The 25,826-nt window shown below is 37.8% G+C and overlaps 1 protein-coding gene across 4 annotated transcripts in view; it reads left to right on the top strand.

Moving 5' to 3' along the window:
- Positions 1-25,826, top strand: part of LOC106075944 (cytosolic carboxypeptidase 2-like) — a 95,881-nt gene that overhangs the window by 31,939 nt on the left and 38,116 nt on the right. For all 4 annotated transcript variants that reach the window (XM_056015937.1, XM_056015934.1, XM_056015935.1 and 1 more), the window contains 3 exons: positions 361-496; positions 2,122-2,254; positions 5,116-5,225. In XM_056015937.1, coding sequence (XP_055871912.1) covers positions 361-496; positions 2,122-2,254; positions 5,116-5,225 — 379 coding nt within the window. The remainder of the gene's footprint in view (positions 1-360; positions 497-2,121; positions 2,255-5,115; positions 5,226-25,826) is intronic.

The raw sequence follows: 25,826 nt of genomic DNA on the forward strand, positions 1-25,826 counted from the left end.
GGAAACTTAACCCTGTCTCTCCTAATCGACGATACCAACGTTGATTCCACCAGAATGTGGTAAATAATTACGGAGAGAAAGAGTTAAATATATCAATTATTGCAGTATATACATATTTTGGATGTTCCTCAAATTTGAACATAATGACATCTTAGCCCGCAGTCGGTGGGGGATGAAATCCGATGAATAGCGGGCAGCGTTCGGGCCCATGAGCATAGTGGTTATCGAAGACATACCACAAGACCTGGCTAAAAATACGTTTTTTTTTTTACATATCAAATATGTTGACTGACATTTCTCTCATCTTGTATCGCTTTTATATTTTTAATTAATATTTTTTTCCCGTGTGTACTATTTTAGATGGAACTACTTTTCAAGGATCAGTTGGCCAGATCCAATCATGATGAATATCCTGGAGTTATGGGCCTTGACAGTCTCTCTGAAGGCATCAAGGACATCAGAGACGTGTACAGCGTCTCTGTCAATCGTTTTAAAGGTAGGGTAATTTAATACCATCCCGCCATTTTGGTGGGTACTATGCTCAAAGCACCATACTCTCTATTGTGGCATTTTACGTCTCGAGAGAAGACCTTTTCCATTTGCAACTTCTCATGTGACTAAAGAGGTCAATCCGTGATACACGGCTGCTGGTCACAGGTTAGGGCTTCTACAATCACCAGGTGCAGTTACACTTTCGACTTCTTGTGTGTAAGCCATCTGCAATCCAGGACATTTTCTCTATGCTTTCTCTGCATGTGGATCTATCCTATGCCTCTTTTTCCCAATTGCTAGTGTCGATTTTGAAGAGCTTCATGTCGCGTTTGCATACATCCGAGAGTGCCATGTAGCCAGCACAACGACCAAACTCATTTACTTTATCCAAATGTCAGGTACATTCATAACATAACGAAATTCTATACAAGGTGAGGAGTCAGCTATTATAATCATCATTTTCAGTTTGTCCATAGCTGTATCATGTTTTAACCTGTCATGTCTGTTCCATCTGTGATGCTTATCTAAGACTCATCATGTAATAAGCTACCATGTCTGCACCATTTATGATGCTTATCTAAGGCTGTATCCTGTTTAGCCGTCATGTCTGTTCCATCTGTGATGCTTATCTAAGGCTGTATCATGTTTAACCTGTTATGTTTGTTCCATCTGTGATGCTTATCTAAGACTGTATCATGTTTAACCTGTTATGTCTGTTCCATCTGTGATGCTTATCTAAGGCTGTATCCTGTTTAACCTGTTATGTCTGTCCCATCTGTGATGCTTATCTAAGACTGTATCATGTTTAACCTGTTATGTCTGTCCCATCTGTGATGCTTATCTAAGACTGTATCTTGTTTAGCCTGTCATGTCTGTTTCATCTGTGATGCTTACCTATAGCTGTATCATGTTTAACCTGTCATGTCTGTCCCATCTGTGATGCTTACCTATATCTGTATCATGTTTAACCTGTCATGTCTGTTCCATCTGTGATGCTTACCTATAGCTGTATCATGTTTTACTTGTCATGTCTGTCCCATCTGTGATGCTTATCTAAGACTGTATCCTGTTTAACCTGTCATGTCTGTTTCATCTGTGATGCTTATCTAAGACTGTATCATGTTTAACCTGCCATGTCTGTTCCATCTGTGATGCTTATCTAAGACTGTATCATGTTTAACCTGTCATGTCTGTTCCATCTGTGATGCTTATCTAAGACTGTATCATGTTTAACCTGCCATGTCTGTTCCATCTGTGATGCTTATCTAAGACTGTATCATGTTTAACCTGTCATGTCAGTTCCATCTGTGATGCTTATCTAAGACTGTATCATGTTTTAACCTGTCATGTCTGTTCCATCTGTGATGCTTATCTAAGACTGTATAATGTTTAGCCTGTCATGTCTGTTCCATCTGTGATGGTTATCTAAGACTGTATCATGTTTTAACCTGTCATGTCTGTTCCATCTGTGATGCTTATCTAAGACTGTATCATGCTTAACCTGTTATATCTGTCCCATCTGTGATGCTTATCTAAGACTGTATCATGTTTAACCTGTCATGTCTGTTCCATCTGTGATATAAGATTATAATTGTCTCACGCTTATAAAAATGTTTATTTCCCATTTAGTGATGAAACCCAAAGCTCGCCATTTTTATACCAAGGAAGGAATGAGGAAAGCCTTGAAATCGGGACGGGTTCCGACCGGAACGCAATTCCTAGATGAGGCCGGAACTTACATGGACAAATATGGAATCGTCAGGTGGGTGATATTTATTTTTTGCAGTCAGTGGAAGTTCATTTATATAATAATAGCGTCACAGAAACAGACTCTCTTCAAAACCGCTTTATTGCAGTCCCTTGGTTAGTATTTACAGTGCTTTCAGTGGTACTGAGTGTGTATTTGTGGTTTGTATGTAAATAAAGCATTGTATTACTACTGAATGAATATAAGCATGTCACACTCTCGTACAATACTAAGAAACAAGCATTTTCAAATGCTGCTCTTAAACGTAACCGTTAACCTGACCTAGCGAGGATTTTGGGCGCCATTTACCCCAATCTGGTGCTGACTGGTTGTCAAAATCGCTTAGACCCGGGGTCGGCAACCTGCGGCTCGCGAGCCACATGCGGCTCTTTGGATGTGAAGCTGCGGCTCTCTAGTTCCATACACAAATATTTATTGTGTCGAGACATTTTTTAAAAATAGTTCTGAACTTCTGAATCTTTTAACGAAGATTAGGCACCGATTCTATCTCTCAGCCACTTGTACTCGCTTTTCACCACACCTTCCCCCATTACACGCGTCGTCACTGTTGTCAGTCCGCCGGAAGCTCTCGAATGACGCCGTCGTCGGATGTTTCTATGTAGGTCTTAATTCGCTTTGACTCAAGACAAATTGGCGTCTTAACCACGTGCTTTGACTGTGACGTATAGTTTGTTTTTGTAGTACCAAGTAGTTTGTTTGTAAATGAGTTAAAAGCGAATTATCTTCTCAAAGTTAGAAGCAATCTACAAGTAATGCTATTCTGGCAAGCTTTGCGGCACCACTAGAAATAACACAAAAAGGAAAACCATTTTCAGGTGATGAGTATGTCAAAAACTGCTTCCTACATGCATCTGAAGAACTGTTTCATGATTTCAAAAAACAAACCAGAAATATTGAAAAAAAATCAAAGATTTGCCACTATCCGCTGAAACAGTATAAGACAGTATAGCTAAAATGTCCTCAAATGTAACTTGCTATAGATTATTCTTGGGACTAAAAGACACGACACAAGTTGCCCATTTTGTCAGGTATATATCTTCCCAAGGTCTAAAAGAAGAACTTTTAGGATTGCTATCGCTTTCGTGACAAACTAGAGGGGACGATTGGGCGAATGCCGTGCAAAAATACCTTGAAGACAATAAGATAGATTCAAATAAAATCATTTAAATAGCAACTGACAGAATATGACAGTAAAAAATAAAAGAGCAACGACGATTTGTCGGAGCAAAATAAACCACGAAATTCTTACGTTTCACTGAATAATGCACCAAGAAGCACTTTGTGCCCAAAACGATTCCAACCTAAATAGATGAGGTCGTGAATTTGGCAATCAAGACTGTTAAACAGCATCTTGTCAAAAGCACTCTACCACTTAAACGAAATGGAGACTCAGTATGCCGATCTCCTTCTTCCCCCCAAAAAGTGCTATGACTTTCCAAAGGTAAGGTGTTGAAACGTTTTGCTTTGTGCTTGAACGAAATAAATACATTTCTACATGAAAAAGACATTTATCACACCGAATTAGAGAAGGACAAATAGTTGCAAACATTTTACTTTATGGTTGATATAACAGAGAAATTAAATGAGCTGAATCTAAAACTGCAAGGAAAGGAAAACCCAGACTATGTTTTGGTAGAGGAATTAGTTTGTTTTGAAGGCAAATTTATTCATTTTGCAGAAGATATTTAGAGCGGTCAATTACTTCATGCTGAATGTCTAAAACAGTATCGCGATAAAATCAGTGCAACTTTTGTCTCGAGTTACTTCAGCACAGTTATAAAAGAATCAAAGATGAATTTCTTGACAGATTTGAGCAGTTCAAAACCAACAAAACTATTCGAGCATTCCTAGTACACCAACTCAACAGTTGGAGGTCCAAAAATGTATACACGTAACGCAACAAAAGTGGTCAACTTTAAGGAATGCCGCGAGTTGATTCGGCGCATGGAATAATCCTCAAGATTGCTACAGTGAGTTGAAGAAGTTGGCATTGGGAGTGCTGACTATCGTCGGATCGGCATATTTGTGCGAGCAAGGGTTCTCTTGCATGAATATAATTAAATGTAATGTAAGAAGCCAGCTAACAATTAAGCATTTAGAGTCGTGCTTGAAACTAAAAACAAAAACACAAAAACAAAAAACAAGTTACCGTATGAGCCAAATGTATCCAAAATTTCTAAAACCATGCAAAGCTAAATACTATATTAGATTTGTTTGCTTAATTGTTTGTTATTGAAGTACAAGTTAATGTTGTAAATAAACGTTTAACTTCTTTAGTTGTTACCGAAATAAAAAATAATTATTTAATAATGCTATATATATATAAATATATTATTAAATTTGTTATGAAAAACACTACTTTTATATTTTTAAAAAATCATTGGTGAGAACTATTTATAGTTGGCTAGAAAAAACTTTGCGGCTCTTTAAAAACTTCGAAATTTTGTAAATTGTAATTTTCGGCTCTTCCGACTCAAAAGGTTGCCGACCCCTGGCTTAGACTTCTATGTACTTCTCAAAGACGACAGCTGATTTTGTAACACTCTGACCGAAAGTGGGATGAAGGAGTTTTAAAATCTTTCTGTTTTAGTCCTAATGGAAAGGAGACGATCACTTCGTTCAGATCTTATGTAACAGTGGTTTAATGGGTGCAGGTGATCAATTAAATTGATCTCCAAATCTGCTGTGACTTACAACTTTATTCTCCTAGTGCCTGTGTATGCCTTGATAGTAAAAGCAACACCTTTTAAAAGGTCATTGACCATTTTAATTAATGATGTATTTAAAAAATGTGCACAAAGAAAAATATTTATGTAGATCTTTATGGTTACAATACATATATGATTTTTTTTCAGAGGGAATGATGGACCATACTGGCCAGTGGAATGTATGCCACTCTTTCCTACCCCAAGATTCAGGTGGTGGACAGATCTTGAGCCAGAGCCGTTGTCTGACCAGATACCTGGTGAGTCTTTAACATTAATTCTTCGTACAGTCATTCCACCTCAAACATACAATCATTCGATATCAATCATTCAATTACAGCCATTCATTCATATAAGCATACGGTCTCAGTCATACAATCATCAAATGCTAATCCATAATGTAATAGTATCGTCGTTAGGTTTAGGGTAAAAAATATTCTTCTTTTAGGGAGGATATTTGCATAATAACATGTGCGAAACTCGATAGACCTTTTAATGATGTGATGCATATTAGTTTGGATGTTCCTCTGCTTGGTAAATCAAGTGTGTCTAAAAAAATATATATTCATATTGTTATTCGAACACAATAAGCCAGTAAGTCGAACTTTCCTTTTGCGCTAATAGTAAAGACCGAAAGGTTTTGTTTTTTTTATTTGTTTCTATATCAAGGTAGGTAATTTTAAGGATTACTTCTAGAGGATAGTGTCTTTAAAAATTCGGTTGTCTCCCTTAGTCGTTACATAGCGTGCTATTTTATAACTGTATAGTAATCATTGTACATGTAATCAACTAACTAGGGCTGGTCAAAGCTGTTATAGCGTTGGTTACATAAGTATGCATACGACTGATTACATATTAAAATGTAACATTTTGCTTCATTTTTACAAAGCTTATATCAACCCACTCTATCCGTCTGTCTGGTAAAAGGTATGTACATGTTATTTCTCGCACACCCAATCTCGGATCAATCTGAAAGTTACCTCAATTATTTCTTTAATATGCTAACACAAGAATCAATTTTAAAAACAAAACTAATATATTTTTTATTTGTACTTCGATCAAGGGAAAGAAATTTTCTTTAACTGAACAATATTATAAGTCGAATTAGTCCCCTTTATTGTTTGTTGGGGGAAAAAAGTTAAGTAACTTTAAATAACTATAAAGGCTGTTGTCATAAGCAGCTCCCTGGCACAGTATTGTCTTAAAAAATGATGACGCATATATCTCCTTTTTTTCTTTACCACCTTCCAACTAGTCCAGACAAGTGACAGGATCATAGCGTATTGTGAGATTACGTTTGATAAATACAATTGGAGGACATATGTACTTCTAATCGCATTTATTGTTTGTTAGTCTAGAGTCTAGAGTCTAGAGTTTGGATCTATTACAAATTTAATAACAGGACTGAACCTTAATTAATACGCCTACACTTAATATAAGCGTCTTTTTTTTTTTTTTAAGTATTTTTTTTTAAATTTTGCTTTGTCATTTTTTGGCTATCCTCTTTGCTACATAGCCAGCGACAATAAGACTTTATGCCTAAAAAAAAAAAAAAAAAAAAATAGGATCTTAAGCTATTTTTTGTTTGGCACTTATATACTGTCTATTTCGATATACATTGTATCCCATAGGATTTGTCAGTTAAGTAGAGAGAAGTGAATTGTTAAAAAAAGGTCTTTTAGAAATTTAAATAAAATATGTTTTAAACAAAACTTCAGCTCGATAGCATAATGAATAATTATGAAAGAAAATGTTTACATTTTTAATTAAAAATGAAAATAGTAATAATAAATATAATAATGTTATTATTACTATTATAACAATGAAACGCTATACTTATAATTTTAAGAGCTACCTCCCTTGAATAGGTTTCTTATTACTGTAAAAAGATTTACATTGATTGGCTATTTGTAAATTATGAGTGAGTCTGGTGTGAATGTACATTTTGGTTTCTTATAGTTATAATGTTTTTTGTTTGGTGTAATGCACAAATTGTAAGACAAATTTCCTTACGGATAATAAAGATTATTATTATTATTATTATTATTATTATTATTATTATTTTGCTCTTTTGATAAAAAGACTTGAACTAAAATTGAACAAATCTAAATATCCAAGTGTTCCACTAAATACTCAGAATGTTCAAAGTGTTCCATTAAAGAAAAAGTTTGAGAAACACTGGTCTACAGGATAGAGTATGCGATAGATAGACCGAATGTTTCTGAAAGTGTTATGCTCATTACGTAATTAGTTCAAGTATCTCCCTTCGAGTCCCTTGTGTACCTTTCTTCAAACAGACTTTACTTAAATCAATACAAGTAAAAAATCTTTTAAATTCTTTCCGAACTGCTCGTAAATAATACAAGCAATAACAACAGCAGCACCACCACACCACAACTACCGCCACCATGACCACCACCACCACCACCAACAGCAATATCAACAACAAGAACAGCAACAACAGTAACAGCAACAGTAACAGCAGTATCAGTAACAGCAACCACAGTAACAGCAGTATCAGTAACAGCAACCACAGTAACAGCAGTATCAGTAACAGCAACCACAGTAACAGCAGTATCAGTAACATCAACCACAGTAACAGCAGTATTAGTAACAGTAACCATAGTAACAGCAGTATCAGTAACAGAAACCACAGTAACAGCAGTATCAGTAACAGCAACCACAGTAACAGCAGTATCAGTAACAGCAACCACAGTAACAGCAGTATTAGTAACAGTAACCATAGTAACAGCAGTATCAGTAACAGCAACCACAGTAACAGCAGTATCAGTAACAGCAACCACAGTAACAGCACTATCACTAACAGCAACAACAGCAGCAACAATGACAACAAAACAGCAACACAAATAAATAGGCCTCTTTTACAACTGTTATGTATCCGGCATCTCAATTACGTAGTCCTTGTTTAGTGGTTACATATTTTACAACTCTATGTGGAAAAAAAAAAAGGAAAATTAAAGGAGAATTACTGAAAAGAAACACACAAAAGATCTTGCAGTTCAAACCAGATCTCAAAGGTTAAATAGGTTCAACCGGTTCAATCAATATTCCACCCAAATGATTGTTCCTTTTTTCACAAGGTCTCAATGGGAGCCTAGTAGTGAAACCATGTGCCAGTTGGTGCCAACAGAGAAGTGTGGCGTACAAAGGGTGATAGGGTGGCGTGTTTTGACCTTCTTTTGTCAGAAGTGAACTGTTGTCAGTAGTGCGTTGTCAATAAAATAACTTTATGATATGGGAATGTCAAGTTTTAAAGTAGAGAAAAAAAAAAAGACAACAGTTTTTAGTGCAAGCCAAATGGATTTATACATACCAGGAAATAAAATTTTATTTTTGTGTGCAATAATAGGAACTATCAACTCACTCTGTTTGGGTGGAATCTTGTACATATTATTTATCCCAGTTCCCATTCTCGGATCAAGTTGAAACTTTGTACACATATTCATTGTCCATGACAACACATGAATCATTCGAAAAAAAAAATCAATTAGTTAATGAAATTAGTCGCAATTAACTAATTTTGTTTTATAAAGAGAGAGTAGGACCATAGACTATAGGTGTAATAGGCCACCGCGCCTCCCATTCCAAAAAAATAACTATAAATATCACATAGTTTGTCAGTACACACCACCAGGCACACACAACAAGCACACTTACTATCACATTAACAATACTCAACAATGCTCTCTCTCTCTCTCTCTCTCTTTCTCTCTCTCTCTCTTTCGATTTGTAATGCCAACAAATGGGGAATAAAAGGTATCGCTGTCAGGTTAATCTTGGATTAATGGCACAAATAAATGACTTATTGATGCCAGATTAGAGAATCAACTCAAACGTTACGCTGGAAATTGTTGCATTGGGGAACTGGGAACTGAGGCGTGAATTTTGAGTGGACAATTTTAAGCAGACGATAGAATACGTCATGAAAGATATTGCGTGTATTCAGTCACGTGAGAGATGTTCTTCTAAATTCTGAACAATTATGTTTTATTAATACTAAATTTTGAATTGTTACTTTTTATTAGTACAAATGCAGATATTAAAGAAAGGTAAAAGTGTTGCATCTGCTTACAAGAATACTTATAATTGACTTATCGTCTGATAAATATGCGGCTCTTTTGAGACATCATGTGATGTGTGTTCCATCAATCGCATACATCAAATGAGATGTTCCACATCACACACAGACATCAAGTGAGGTATTTAGATCTATGTGCCTCAAGACTCAAAGACATCATGTGATGTGTGTTCCATCAATCGCATACATCAAATGAGATGTGCCCCATCACACACAGGCATCAAGTGAGGTGTGCCCCATCACACACAAACATCAACTGATGTGTGCAATATCAATCGCATACATCAAATGAGATGTGCCCCATCACACACAGGCATCAAGTGAGGTGTGCCCCATCACACACAAACATCGACTGATGTGTGCAATATCAATTGCATACATCAAATGAGATGTGCCACACCTCTCTCCGACATCAAGAGAGTTATGCCCCATTACCCGCACAACTAGGAGCCGCTTAATAAAGATTATTATTATTATTATTATTATTATGTTAGAAATGAACGAGTAGTCATTCTCTGGCGCTGCCAGGGTCGAGTTTCGCTAAAGAGAAACAAAATTCATCGTAGTCCCTTTAACAGTTTCCACTGAGGAATTTTCTGGTGATGTGGCAGGTCTGCAGCAGTACCGCCCTCTGACAGGCAACGAAGATGTTCCTAGGAATGTTAAGGGCCTTGAAGGTGTCTGTGAGGTCAGTTGTTATTATCCCCTCGGCTGATATAACAATGGGGTATATTGTTATTTTGGACAATTTCCATTTGCGCTTAATCTCCAAGCCTATTATTATTATTATATTATTTATACGTACTTTTTTCAAAGATAAACTTGTTTAAAGACAGATGAGATCATGACAGCGTACAGCCATGTTGACAACAATAATAACACAACCCTAACCCAGGGGCTCTCAACCTGTGGGTCGCGACCCCTTTGGGGGTCGATTGACGATTTGCCAGGGGTCGCCTAAGAGGATCCAAAATATGGATTGTTATCGACTACTCCTCTATTGCTGTATGTGTGTGTGCGGGGAGGGGGGGTCGCGGCAGAGTGGGGGGATTGTAAAAAGGGGTCGCCGAGCATAAAAGGTTGAGAACCGCTGCCCTAACCTTTTAAGTTTATTATGAAAACGGCTGCTTCAAAGCTCATAGGACTTTGTTTTCCCCAATTTTAGAGTGTATTCAATTAAAATGTATATTTGTAAAGAGGCTTCATACATTTGCCAGTGACATATCTTTAGGAGACAGCTGGCCGCACAATGCGCTGTACGGCACGGGAGGATCTTAGTCGAAGTAAATAAGTAAGTAAGTAAGTAAGTAAGTAAGTAAGTAAGTAATTGTTATCTACACCATCTGCAAAGGGATACTACTTTTCTTAATTTTTACAAGTTCAGTCTACATGCTTTTATTTTTTTAATTAAGAGAAAATTACAAGAATGTTCATAATACTTAATACAAAAAATTAGTTCAACACCAAAATTAAAACACAATTATATCGTTCAAAAATTTCAAAAACACAAATTATTTTTCTGTTATATTGTCCCACATCTTTATTTAGTAAAAAAAAACAAACAAAAAAAAACTCATCTAACAGGATTTCCACCTTGATGAATAGGAAGTAGTTTTCCAAATCTTAAGGGAGGAAATCAAAAATTGTCATATGAAGGGAGACAATAAAAGAAACAATATAAATGTTTAAATGCCTATGTACGCATAGGTGTGTACACACATAGATGTGTATGCACGTTTGGTATGCACGTTTGATAGAAGTTAATATAAAGAACTGGGGTAAAACAAAGGAAACAAAACCATAAGCAATGTAGACAAAGTGGAAAAAAATGTGACTACGATGTTTAAAATGTTAAATATCATTTAAGTTCCTACTTTCACTTTTTGATTGTTTCTATTTAATTACCTTTTGTTGACATTCTCACTACATGCATTTAAAGTACCTTAAATTTTAAAAATATTCATTATACGCTATTGGAAAAAAAAAACGCCATACACAAAGCAATTTAAAACGTTAAAATATTGTTATAAACCTGGTGGTGGCACAGATGGGGGTAGTGGTGTGAGTGTAGTCAGCCGACGCAAATCGCCCCAGGCCAGCGCTAGACGAGCGGTCAACCGTGACGAGTTACGACGATCGGCCGAGACGAGTTAACAACATGAAGGTTCGAGTAGGATCGGGGTCGTGAACAGAGCTCAGGAGCGTCCCAGAAACATCGAGCGGCGTTCTGTCCGGTTCTAGAAGGCCAGTAGGGACCCTATATAAAGAGCGGAGGTGTCGCAGTCTAGACGGTTCAGAAAGCGGGCTCACGACAGGAGTTCAGAACACGGTCGACTACAGCACAGTTTAACGGTGTGGTTCTGTACGGAGCATTACGACGGTTCAGTGCGGAGTACTGTCAAGTACAGTTGAGACGAACGGCGTCTTGATCTTGGTCTGTGATCGAGTCCGACACAACGAGCCCAAGTGTGTGAAGTCAGTCCCGAACTGTTGAACCCAGTGCAAGCCCGGAACGAGACGGAGAGGCCAGTGCAAGACTTGATACGGCGGAACGGTGTTATCGGAGAGATATTTGTTATCGCAGAGCTATTTGTACTGTTCTACGTGCTGCCAATTGTACAGTATTGGCTGTTATTTATGGACATTAAACCTTTACGTTATTTTGGAGCCCTGACTTGTCAAGTTCTTTAAGTTGGTGGTTTATGGTGCAGTTTGCAGAGAGCCTGGATAGTGAGATTCGTAACAATATTATGACAACCTCAATGTAACTATTTGTATTGCCATGTTTGCAATCATTGTATTTTAAAATGTAACTATTTAATTTGTACGCTTACTAATAAAATACGAAAAAAAAATCAAATTACAAATAAAAATAAAATTATAATTATAATTGGCAATGTGTCCTAATTCTTTTTACTTTTTGTAGTTTTCAATATCTCTTTGAAGACTGGACTTGTCTTCGCAAGATCCAGTTAAGAGGGAGAGGGGAGATGTCGTGCGCATCTAAGGGTTGCTTCTTGTGGTGATGTTTCTCTCTTGTGCACCGTAATAGTTTGGGCTTTAGTTTCTAAGGACGCGCTATATTGTTGTCGTTGCTCTGCTTGTTTTTGCCTTGAGATGGAGTTCTCTCTGTTGTGGTTATCTCCCCCCAGTGTTGGGTAAGTTTGTTTATTTTGCGTTGTTTTGAAATTGTTATTAATATAATTTTTGTAATGGCGGTCTCAAGGAATGCGTATTTTTTTCTTGTTTAGGGACGCAGGCCTGGGACTTCGCTGGAGTTAAGCTTGATCTGCGGGACGCGTTATTTGACTATCCCCCTTTGTCGTTGGCTTGTGGCCATCGCGAGACCAAGTTGACCTGTGCCTTGTTTATACGGTGGGCTATATCTCATGTGAATAATACGAACAGCTTGTATTTCCCTAATATTCATACATTCATTAACTCTTTCTCTCCGTTTTTATTTAACACGTTCTGATGGAATCAACGTTGGTATCGTCAGTTAGGAGAGAAAGAGTTAAATTGTTGAACGTTAACAAATATAAACGGCTTTGGATTTACCTATCCACAGAAATCAGATCTTGGTTCCTTCTGATAAACCAATTAAAAACTGATCTCATTCTGACTACTCGCTTATGCTCCTATATTTGTGATGATGAATTTGTATAACTGATGAGCTGTGGCGGGTATAATACAAAGAACAGTGTCAATGGTCATCAGCTCTACAAAAAAAAAAAAAAAGCCAACGAACTGTTGACATTGGTGACTAAGTTACCTTTGCCCCCGCTGAGGTGGAGATTATAGACATGCATTCCCAACGACAACGCCCTCGGGCGTCTTTATCGCACTGTTTGTTGTCCTCAGTGTTGTGTTTAGCAGAGGTTCTCAGACTTTTTTTTGACATAGGGACTCCTTTATACAGACAAAACTTGCCCACGGATCCCTAAGTGAAAAAGTTACAGAAATACATAGTACAACTGAAAAACAAAAAGAAAGGACACTATTTTGAAGGAATTCTTATTGAGATTTGATTGAAATAAAATTGTAAAAAAAAAACTCTTTCTCTTCATAATCATTCTCCTCGTTCCGGTAGAATTATTCATTTTGCTCATTTGTATTTCACTACCCTGTTATGATTAAACTTCAATAACTTTTTTTTTGTTTGTTATCAGAAATGTTATATTTAGTATCGGTTTATAGGAGAAACACGCGCCACTATTGAATAACATAAGTTAAAGTTTATAAACCCAAATATCAATTTAATGGGTTCAAACAGTCTGCGGCATCGTCAATTAGGAGAGACAGAGTTAAGGACTTGGATGCGGTTGATGAGATTGTACGAAAGTATTTCTGTCCGGCTCAATGTCTGTAAGTAGCGACCTCAAATCTCCACGATCACAAATTTCTAGTCGGTTTCTTTTACCCGTGAAGTTCATAAAGGCAATGATGTCAGGTGGGTTTAACTAGGGTATGATATACGATCCCGGGCTCTCCACCGTACGCTGGTCACTAACTCCATGTCGGGTTGTACTTTAGTCGTGGCTCGTCTGCCTGGACACCCCTAACAGTCTAGCAATCAACTTATGAAATAATTACCAAAAGAACGAATAGTACAAATAGTGACATACACTAGTCAAAAACGAGATTTCATATAACAAAGCAAAGGTTTAATGGAGTAATGATATAATGTGGCATAAATGATGAATAAATATTAATAGTTTTTACAAGACAATACAAGTTATACATATTATTCACATTTCACAACCTAAGCTCGGTGACACAATTTGATCAAGGCCTCGCGAAGCCCACACCCAATGTCATGGATGCACGGACCATAACAAAACAAATCAGACTTGAGGACTATAACAGAAAAATACACATTCCTTGAGACCGCCACTTACAATATTGTATTATAACGATTTTATAACGCGGAGAATACAGCCAAATAAACTAACTTACCCAATAATAATAATAATACGGCTTGTCTTCGAGTCCGAAGATTAGTAAGGAATGCAGTATTTCCCGTGGCTGCGCATTCCCAGCTGTGCAGCTGTGACCTACATATTTTGCCACATCCAGGGCAAGCATAACCATTGTCCGCAGGTGGTCGATTTAGATTTTCTTTTCGCCGTCTGCTTTTGTCCTCGGCAGCAGATTTTCTTTTGGTGTATCCCGCGGCCTTCGTGAGTGACCTCCAGCCGTCTCGTTCTGAGGCCGCATGCAACCAGGTGCTCTCTTCTATGTCAGCCAAGGAAAGTTGACGCCTAAGCTGGTCTTTGGAGCGTTTCCTTGGGGCGCCTCTGTTACGTCGACCACCTTTTAGCTCACCAAAAAAAGACTGCCTGATTTTTGTAGGCAGGCGGAGCGATCTGTTCCGCCAAACTCTCGCCTGAAGGCGTCCAAAAGCACTACTGGCACTGGCCAGACGGTTATCAACTTTCCTTGAAAGTAAGGCGTCATTTGACACTATACTACCTAGATATGTGAAGTGGTCTACCACATTAAGGGGCTGTCCGTTTACGGTGATCCTTGGGGCTGAGTATGTTTTATTGGGTGATTTCTGGAACATGACTTCTGTTTTCCCGAAGTTTATAGATAGATAGATATAGAAGATAGATACTCAGAATGTGCGAAGTGTTCCGCTAAATACTCAGAATGTGTGAAGTGTTCCGCGAAATACTCAGAATGTGCGAAGTGTTCCGCGAAATACTCAGAATGTGCGAAGTGTTCCGCGAAATACTCAGAATGTGCGAAGTGTTCCGCTAAATACTCAGAATGTGTGAAGTGTTCCGCGAAATACTCAGAATGTGCGAAGTGTTCCGCTAATACTCAGAATGTGCGAAGTGTTCCGCGAAATACTCAGAATGTGCGAAGTGTTCCGCGAAATACTCAGAATGTGCGAAGTGTTCCGCGAAATACTCAGAATGTGCGAAGTGTTCCGCTAAATACTCAGAATGTGCGAAGTGTTCCGCGAAATACTCAGAATGTGCGAAGTGTTCCGCTAAATACTCAGAATGTGCGAAGTGTTCCGCGAAATACTCAGAATGTGCGAAGTGTTCCGCTAAATACTCAGAATGTGCGAAGTGTTCCGCTAAATACTCAGAATGTGCGAAGTGTTCCGCTAAATACTCAGAATGTGCGAAGTGTTCCGTTAAAGTGAACGTCTGGGAAACACTGGTCTAGAATATTTTTGTGGGAGGGAGGAATGGGTGTCAGGAGGATTTCCCTTTTTTTTTCCATCATTTATAGTACTTAAGAGTGAAGCGGTTTTTTTTTTTCCGCGTGTAGGCCCTAGTCATTAAAGGGTTTAATAAATAATAAATAGGTGTTTAAAACCATTTTTGTAAGTCTGGATCTAGTATAGGCTACCCCTATCATTAGAATTTCATATAGATCTACATGTACTCTTACAATTACACACTCAATTAACTATTATTTGTTCGTGGTAAGGGGGAATAGGGGCGGGGTTTAAAATGTGCATTTTTAACAAAAATCTACCATTCATTAGTTATTATAGAGTTGTTACGATTTTTTAAAAGGAGGCCTCGTTACAAAAAAAAACATTACTATATTATTTTACTTGTTTTTAATTAAAGACAATTTATATAATTTTAAATTAATAAATGTATATAATTAATGTAACACCAATATTAAATCACAATTTCATAGTACAAATATTTAAATACATAAGGTTCGCTTGGGTAACAAGAGTCCAATAATGCTCTTTCAGAATTGGTGATAAAATCAAGATTTGTGGTATTGTCTGTACCTGTAATCCTTTGTTCTATTGTAAAGACCAGTGGGAGAATATTTTTGTCAAAGCCTCAAACTTGATTAAAATTTACCAGCACACAGGTTCTACAATATTTGGTAGAGCTGTATTGATAAATAGTTTGGTCATTCCTAAGATAGTCTATTTAGTTAACATTACAGAGCCACCTCCTAAATTCATAAACAAGCTGAACAAGTTAATTAGCAGCTTTATATTTAAAAACACTATTAGGAGCATTAAGCACACTACACTCATTCAAAACAAAGAGGATGGGGGGATAAACTTGCAAGATGTTAAAACAAAAATACATTCGCTAAGGCTAAAATTTGTAGGTCAAGTAGTTAGAAACCCAACAAACTTTCCCTTGACAATTTACTATTATGGTTTAAGATTAAGTAGTCTTCTTCCAATACACAATGATACTCCTCACTATTTTGGTACAGTCACTCATCCATTTTACAGATCCATTTCAAGAATTTTACCTGGTAATGAACATTTAATACACAACAAAACCAAAGAATCATACACAACACTTAAAAAGCTGTTACATGAAAGCCTAGTGAATAGGATCAAGTGGGGGAGAGTTCTTGGGGTGACAGAATTCAAGGACACATTCATAAACCTACACAGCAAACATATCCCACCAAAAGCTAGAGAGATAAGTTATAGACTTATCTTTGGGATGACCCCTATGATTAGAAGACGGGCAAATGAACGTGAATGTATATTATGCCATCTTGAAAATGCTGATAATGAGAAACATATGTATATGTCCATTATTCCTTAAAGCTAGAAGTACTGTAAGGGACTTATTGGAAGCAAACTGTGGCAATTATGTAAATGTTAACTTGTCTATTATTTTAAACAAGCTGCCAAAACTAAAAAATAAAATGATACATAACTTTAACTTGATTATTGTTTCCGAATACAGGAATCTTGTTTGGGCTAGCTGGCTCAAATGTCTACATAATAATAAGGTGCTTGATCCTAATCATTTAGAATTGACATTTAAAAAAATAATGGACTTTAGGGTAGAGAATTATCTAGTTTGATTTTCATATACCTGTACAATGCTCAGGTGGTTTTCCAGAAATAGGGTGTTGGGGGTCAGGGATATCTGATATTGTGTTGATTGTTCTGGAGTAGAGGATACTTGTATCATTTTTCTGTCTTTAGGGGGTTCAATGGTTAGGATGGTTAGGTAGTATGTCTTTGATATTAAATAATATCTCTATTACTATTATTATATTTTTAGGTTAATCACTTTTCAATTGTTTATGATTTAATACTTGTGAATTATGATAACTTACAAATAAGAACATATAAAAAAAAAGCCCACAAAAGAGGCAAGATGGCCCATAAAAGAGGCACATAAAGCCCAAAAAAGAGGCAAAGAAAAGAGGCCTAAGGCCCAAGGATTCCTATGATGATAAAGCTAAAACTGAATAGTGCAAATTCTGAGGTTTCCTTTAAAAAAAATCGTCAAAGTACAGTTTCACAAATTAAATATGAAGTAATGTTACGACGATATCCCTATGTTGACCTATATCCTCTTAATTCCGTCATATCCTGTTAAAACTAGTGTCGAAAGTATCATATAGTCAGACACTACTCGCTGTTGAAAGTTACCCTTCAAGGTATAGTGGAGGAAGTACAAAGAAAGGGTAGTCCAACGAAAAGCTGATAAAAGAATGAACAGACCTCTCCTGATATCCTCCCAAGAGCAGCCGCTGACCGGGAAAAGTGGCAGGATTTATTTTGTCCGTCCGTCAGTCTGTCACGTTTAGATTTCAAAAACTAAAATCGGTATTTGAAAATCCGCTTGTTTTGAGATACAAAAATAGATGTAACTTTTTTTTTAGGATGTTTCAAAACTTAGTCGAACTCAGACAGATCTCATTGCCTCAACATCCCAGCATCAACAGCATAACTTCTTTATTTCTCACTTTTGTTGGCTTTATAGCATTTATAGCCTAGGCCCTAGATCTATTTCAAGCCAAATATAAAACGTCTTATCTAGAAAGATGTAATGGTCATTCTGACGGTTAACGAGGTTGTCATGGGGCCAGCACAACGTCATTATTTACATGTTGCCCCTTTATTTTATAATAACTAGAGGATATTGAATACTTTTATATTGCTTTTCAATTTAGAGTGGTGACCTATAAAGGGGATTAATTCAGCTTATACCATCCCTTCATTCAAGTACAATTTCTTTCCCTTGTTCGAGATACCAAACTAAATAATTAATTACCAATAGTTAATTAACTACTTGTTTTTTTTTCTAAATTGATTCTTGTAATGACAGGTAAAAGAAATAATTGTGCAAAATTTCAGCTTGATCCGACATTGGGTGTGGGAGAAATAACGTGTAAAATTTTTTTACCAGACAGACAGAGTGAGTCCTCAGTGAATTGATATAAGCTTAGTTAAAATTAAAGAGTATGCCACGGCAAATTCATTTTACTTAGAAGATGATTCTATTATTATCAGCCACACGTACTGTCATTGATTCAAGTTGCAATTAAAATGTAAAAGCCCTATTTTAAGGTTGGCGTTCGGTCCTAGACAAAGTCCTATGTGAAGAAGAATTCGTTCACTTTTCTTGAAACCTTGGACTAAATTATCTATCCAAACAAATATGTACTATTACACTAATCAAAATGGTCTGAACTCTTGTTAGTCTGCATGTAGGAAACAACAGTCGCGGTTTTAATAATAATAATAATAATACCGTCAGAGGGCGGTACTGCTGCAGACCTGCCACATCACCAGAAAATTCCTCAGTGGAAACTGTTAAAGGGACTACGATGAATTTTGTTTCTCTTTAGCGAAACTCGACCCTGGCAGCGCCAGAGAATGACTACTCGTTCATTTCTAACATAATAATAATAATCTTTATTATCCGTAAGGAAATTTGTCTTACAATTTGTGCATTACACCAACCAAAAAACATTATAACTATAAGAAACCAAAGTGTACATTCACACCAGACTCACTCATAATTTACATGTGACAAAGTTTGTACCAGATTGTTCTTATTTAATGATTTGATTGCCAGGGGAACAAAAGAGTGTTTGTGTCTGTTTGTCTTTGCTATCGGTGTCTTGTATCTCTTTTGTGATGGTAAAGGCGTAGATAGTAGACGTCATAGTATCACAGTGAAGCCTAATACTGAAAATCATTCGTTAAACGAATACTGGACAAAGGTCAGCGTCTTGCTCTCGAAGCCATTCTGTTGGAACATATCGAAACGTATGGCAAACTCGGCCAAAGAACTCCTGATTAAGCCAAACCCCCTTTCGAACACACGCGCGAACTCAAAAACACACACACACACAAACTCAAACACACACACACACTCTCAAACACACACAGGCTAGATTAATTCTCGTGAACTTTTCTTTAATCTGTTTATCCTAGTTCCATTACATTTCATTCAACTATCTAACAGCCATTCCGGCCAACAATGCTAGAGAGATTGCATTGTAGCGCTCCCACCACCACAGCCGCCCCTCCCCCACCGTTGCTTTGAAAGAAAAGAGAGTTTAGTACTAAAACTGTAGTCCGTCTCCCGATAAGAAAGAAATGTGATTGATTTTCCTGTACGTCTGCTTCGACCCCCTGTTATCTATAAGTTCGATAAAAATCTCCACCGCTCTGTAAGGCGCGACAAGAGAGGAATTATTGCCTTCCTGCATGGGTTAACAGGAAGAAAAGGAGAGAGAGAGAGAGAGAGAGAGAGAGAGAGAGAGAGAGAGAGAGAGAGAGAGAGAGTTGGGGGTGGGGTTATTACAGTATCGTATAAATAAAGCACGTTGTAATTGTACAATTTTTGTTACAGCCTGACGTTCACCTGTTGTAACAGTGTAACTTTTTTTTCAGTCGTTTCTAAGAAGAACGTTAGTTGCAATGCGTCATAATCTCTGTGAGTTTTAAATTTATTTAACAAAAAAAACGAGCGGAGTTTGGAGTGATTACAATTCTGACAATGTTCAAGTGTCACTGTGATATATCGGATTAAAAACAGGTCAAAACTAATGTGAATATTATGTTACTAAACATTTTCTTACATTGGGATTTTATTGAACAAAAATCTTTTATAAACTATCTAGCCTTTTAACAGAATCAAAATTCAAGTATGATTTGAAATAAACATGATATCATCGGAGCAGGTCACGTCTTCTCCCGTTGCCTCGGAAACGCCCAGAGTGGATAAAAGACAGCCAATCATAATTCAAAATGTGGACCACGTGGTTTCAGGGAGAACGCGCTGCAAAAGAAAAGCGTTGGCTGTGGCGAACCTTTACTTGTCGGCGGTCATGCTCAGTCGCCAGGGAGTTAGCCCAAAGGGAGCTAAAGAACATCAACATCCAAAAGTGGATGAAAAATTGCATGACGTGGCTGAAACTGACCCTGGGCGTTACCGAGACTTTGGGCCCTCTTCGTCTCTCGCCGGAGCAAGTCCGGATTCGTCCCCTCTACAGCCATCGGAAAAAGTAAAACTGAAGAAGCAGGTGACGTTTATTGAAGGCCCACTCGATCCCGACATTTCAAATACAAAATCGGCTTCCAACAAAACACAGCCTCGATCGATATTTTCTTATTGGAACGAACAGGTGCCGAGATCAAAAGAGGACGCAGACTTCGCCAGACTTCGAAGAGCAGACGGCAAAGGTTCGTCGCCTTCCTTGAATTTGTCGTCTGCTCGCAAAGAGCAATCAGAGTTTTTCTCACCCGCTCGAGACTTGTGCCGGTCCGAAGACTTGAATAGTTCTCTCCCAAGACATTCACTTAGTGACGTGAAAACATCAAAGGATTACGTCGCTGCACGTTCTTTAGATACCAGCCAGCGCAAATACAATTCCATTAATGACTTTAGGGGGCGTAGCACTGCCACACATCGCATTCATTTCGGCGCCCTCAGCGGAAATGAACCAGACGATATTTCATTACAAGGAAACGGCTACCCATCCAGTATCGACATTGATTTTAACACTCATAAAACTCACTCCGATAACGAAAACAAAGCAGCACCGGAAACTAATTTATCGAGCAACCAGAATAAAAGATCCGAAATCGAATCTGCCCTACAGTTAAATCGTAATGAATCGCTTCCAAGTCATTCACCGGACAATAAAAGGTCAGAGGTGACATCAGAAAACACGATATTACTAATCGATACCTCTGTGAAAACCTTAAAGAAAATGCATTTAGATCCGGATACGAATAATACCCGAAACGTAATCAAGGTTCACTTTCTTAAAGATAAAACATTATCGATTCCAAGAGTTCAAAGCTCGTCTTATAGACAAAATGTCGTCAGTACGAACAACGACAATCCAGTTAATGACGACACTCTATTTTTGCAAAATTCACCAGCAGATAACGCTCTGTCGAATTCTGAGTTGAATTCGTTGGTGAAAGAAAACACTAAATTTCTTATGCAGAAATATTCGTTCCTAGGAGAGAGAAAACCAAAGCAAGCGCCTCGTTTGGCTTCTTTCGACCAACACTCGGAGGGACATCTTCAGTTAAAGCCATCTGATTGTTGTAACAAGGAAGCCGAGCCTTCAGCCGAGGTCAACATCCCGCAACGAACGAGGGAAAAATCTGGCCGAAAGCAGGCAACGAACTCTCCAGAATATGAGTTACTTATGCACAGAGCCCGCTCTTGCTCGGCGGTAGAGAGACGTTCTCAGACCAGCTGCGGCTTCTGCCGCTCCAACGATCGCTTCTTTGTCCTCACAGATTCCAGCACGTCGACCAGGACGGCAAGAAACAGACTCCTGGAAGAGTTCGTCATGGACAGCACTAGATCCAGACATCAATTGGCGGTACAAAAGAGGCTCAAATCTGCTTGTCAATCAACGTAGTATCATGAGCAAAGAATTGAACTTTGAAACACAATTAATGCTGCCCATCGTGTAATTTGTATATTAACATTGAAATAAAAAAAACACCGTAGATACCAGGGGCGGAGTGGCGATCAAAAGTCGGCCCTGGCATTACCATACAACCCGGCCCACAATTTTGCTTGCCTTGTGGGAATTATGAGAGTTTAGGCCTAAGTCTGCATTTTTATGGTTATGAGACAGTGACGTGTTTTTATGTCGTCTGAAGTGGCTTGATGGGGCTGTGAATGTTCTTTTGTAAAAGTTATCATGAGATTCAACAAGGTTTCTGATTCGTTTGAGACCAACTCTGAAGAAAATCAGTACTGCATCTCTTGGCACAGTTTTCTATCAATTTTGTCTTTGTATCTTTTTTTTTCTCTACATTTTCCTATAATTTCTATTAGGTCACGTGTTGAACTGCTTCAATAATAATTGCGATTTGTGAATGTTTTCGTAGAAAAGAAATAAAGGGATCTTGCAACTAACCGACCAACCCAAATATATAATGCAATTATATAATGCACCTTTGACAATTAGTTTTGGGAACAGTAGATCTACAGACTGTTGTAAATGGTACTCAAAACATCAAGAAATACTTACTAATTTTCAAAACTTGGGAACCGTTTAACATTAATTCGAGTATGTCCACATTAACTCGACTTCAATAGAAGTATTAAAAAATATATAGGTCTTACGTTTTTTTGTTACTCTCTTTAATGTGTGTAGAGGATTGGAACTCACAGAGACACGGTATAGGGATGTAGCGAATCCATTATTTTGGAATATGTGGCTAAGAGTAAAGTCTGTAATGATTTTTTATAAAAGGCAAAGCGGGAGAGCACTATCACGTTTATGGGACTTACTGACATTTAAAGTGGCACATCGCGCAGTCCCATTGGCCCATTTGCCCGAATGCCCATAAAGCTAGTCCGCCCCTGGAAGAAACCACAAACAAACTGTATTTAAAAAAAATGCAGCAAATGTATATAAATATCACTCTATCTGTAAGATGTTATGTGTTTGATAAGAGAAAGTCTTGTGGGTGGAACCAGGAACAGGGGGGGGGGGGGATCAAAAGAATGAACAAGGTTCCAATCACGCAAACTATTCAAAGACCTTTTTTCTTTTTATCAGTACATTTCCTTAGGTCAATTTTATATTGTATTACAAAAACATGGTATTATCTAAAATTATCTTTTTTTGTTAACGTTTTTTTCCTATGCTTCCTTCTGTATATTTTTGCCTTTTTGTTGAAGATATTGAGTAGATTGTTTTATACATGCCAGTGCAGGTGTAACGACAAAGTTATTTGTTTATTAATTAGGTCATTTACTTCGTTTAGAGAAATTCATATATATGCTTACACTGTAACACTGTAATTGTAGGCCTATACTTTCAATTTTGTAAAAATACCAATGCACGAGTTTCTAAGTCTTTAGAGCTTGCAGTGAGGGGCATGACGGGAGAGGAGTAAAACATTGATCATGAAGGATTTGAGTTCGAAACTTGGTGAAATGGGGATCTTAAGACGTCCATTAGTCCACCAAGTTGTATGGGGCGAATGAAACTATATAATAAAAGCAAAGTATTTTGATCATTGACCTGAGCACATGATACGCTCGTTAACTTTTAGGCCACAGAATCAGATGTACCGTCCTCACCATAGACGAGCATGTCGTAGTCCCCCCCTCCCGCACATGTAACTCCCTCCCCCCTCCCGCACATGTAACTCCCTCCCTCTCCCGCACACACATTTACTCCTTTAATGACAAAGTTAGAGCTATGTCTCTTAAACTTAGAGCACTCTGCAAAATAATATTCACCCGAATAGAAAGAAATTACTCATGAATTTCTTTATGGATGGCTGCCTTCTCGTGTGGTATGACCACTGGACTTTATTTCCGATGGTCTTGATGGTCCAAGGTTCATACCCTGCCCGCTGCCATCCCCAGGCGTGCTTGTGGAGGCTTGGGCTTGGAATGAAATGATCTTCTTTGACAAAACGAATCGTTAAACAATCAATACTTGTAATTCCCGGATCTTTTCACTGTGTTTTCTGATACTGTTATAACTGTACATTCATTGTGTGTGTTCACACTGTAACATAAATCACTCTCACCTGTGTTGTTAATATATCAGAAGAAATAAATTGACACGCTCAAGTTCTTTATTATTATTATTTTATTTAGTACTATTTTATTATCGTCATTTCTTCTGTGACATTTTTAATGATGGCCACTAACGCGTCATCAAAAACACACATATCAAAGACACAAGAACTTTTCCAAAAAAAAAAAAAAAGAAGCTAATGTCACTCCCCTATTTTAAAAAGGAGAAAAATCTGACCCAGGAAACTACAAACCGGTATCACGAACCAGCATCTCTTGTAAAATAGTAGCTTCAGTGTCATTAGACTCTATTTATAAAAAAATACAACTTCTCACAAGTAATAGTATGGTTGGGAAGACATAGCCCTAGACCTACGTGGAGAGACTAAAAAAGCAATGGACAGCGAAAAAACATGGGCCTCAGCTCTGGAAGCGAGCCATACGAAAAATCGCTGGCTCCTTCACCACCAAAGCGGACGCCACCTAAACCTGCGATACTGTTGAACGGGATTGTCTCTCGAAAATAGGGCTCCACAGTCACGTGAACAAGTGTTCCACGAGGTGAGCCCATAGTCGTTTAACGACTGAAGTAGGCAAACACACATTTTGACATAGAAATACGTGAGTATTGTTAAACTGTGACTCAAATAGAGATCGAAGTTTGCTTCCATAAATTACTTATCAGTAGATATCAACTTTCTGTTGCATCAGTGGATATCATATTTATGTATAACTACTGTGTTTTCTGTCTTTCCGAGAACTAAGAAACGAAGTCCATCTATGTCTAAATTGTTTAGTGGCAAAAACAATAGAAAGAAACCTGCGTTGTGTCATAAATATTTTGCCCAATTATTTATTGTCAAAGACAACACATGAATCAATCAGAGAATTAACCAAAATAGTTAATTTAAAAGTGGAGGCTCGGTGGCTGAGTGTTAAAGCGCTTGACTTATGATCCAGAGGACACCGGGTTCGAATCCTGGTGAAAAATGGGGATTTTTTTTTAGTTCGGGATCTTTACAGCTCCACCCTGCTCCAGTGGGTACCTGACATTAGTTGGGGGAAACAAAAGAGGTCGTTATACTGGCCAGTGGCCACCTGACACTGTCGTTAATCGTGGGCCACAGAAACAGAAGACCCTTACATCATCTGCGGGGCGCTGTGGCTGAGTAGATAAACGATTGGCTTCCGAACTTAGGGTCCTGGTTTCGAATCTCGGTGAATGTTGGGATTTTGAATTTCGGGATTTTTAGGGCGCCCCTGAGTCCACCCAACTCTAATGGGTACCTGACTTTAGTTTGGGGAAGTAAAGGCGGTTGGTCGTTGTGTACGTTAACCGTTGGCCATAGAAACAGATGACCTTAACATCATCTGCCCCATAGATCCCATGGTCTGTAAGGGGGAACTTATTACTTTATTTTAATCCAATAGTGGTCATTAATTGTATTTGTTTGATATCGATAAAGAGATATAATTCTCACAGTATTCGGAGATATGACTCTAAATGTGAAGTTATTCCTCCTTGATTAGTCTTTTTTTTTTTTTTTTTATAATTTTTTTGCATTTCGCTTCTCAAACGTCTCCAATTGACTCAGAGATTGGTGTAGATCTTGCTACTGATGTTCGAACATTTTTTTTTTACAAACTTTTATCCTTTTGACCCGATTAAAGGCATAATAACTTAATGAATTGTTTTCGGATAATACATATCAGTTTCTTTCCCTTTTCTTTTCTTTTAGGGAACATAAGGTAATTAGTGTAACATCTTTATGGTCACAATGTAGGCCTATTTGAATTGCATGGCTTTTAAAGCGCCATTACCTAGCATCCACTTTGAAGGACTCGATTTTGACATTTCTCCTCTTAGCTTAGGGCAATGATTGGAAACTGGGCGGGCAATGACTGGAAATTGGGAGGGCAATGACTGGAAACTAAACGGGTATTTCAAAAACTGCTGTAGCACCTTTGGGAAAACCATAACTACCTGA

The sequence above is a fragment of the Biomphalaria glabrata genome, chromosome 17, assembly GCF_947242115.1.
Source record: "Biomphalaria glabrata chromosome 17, xgBioGlab47.1, whole genome shotgun sequence".
Classification (NCBI taxonomy): domain Eukaryota; kingdom Metazoa; phylum Mollusca; class Gastropoda; family Planorbidae; genus Biomphalaria; species Biomphalaria glabrata.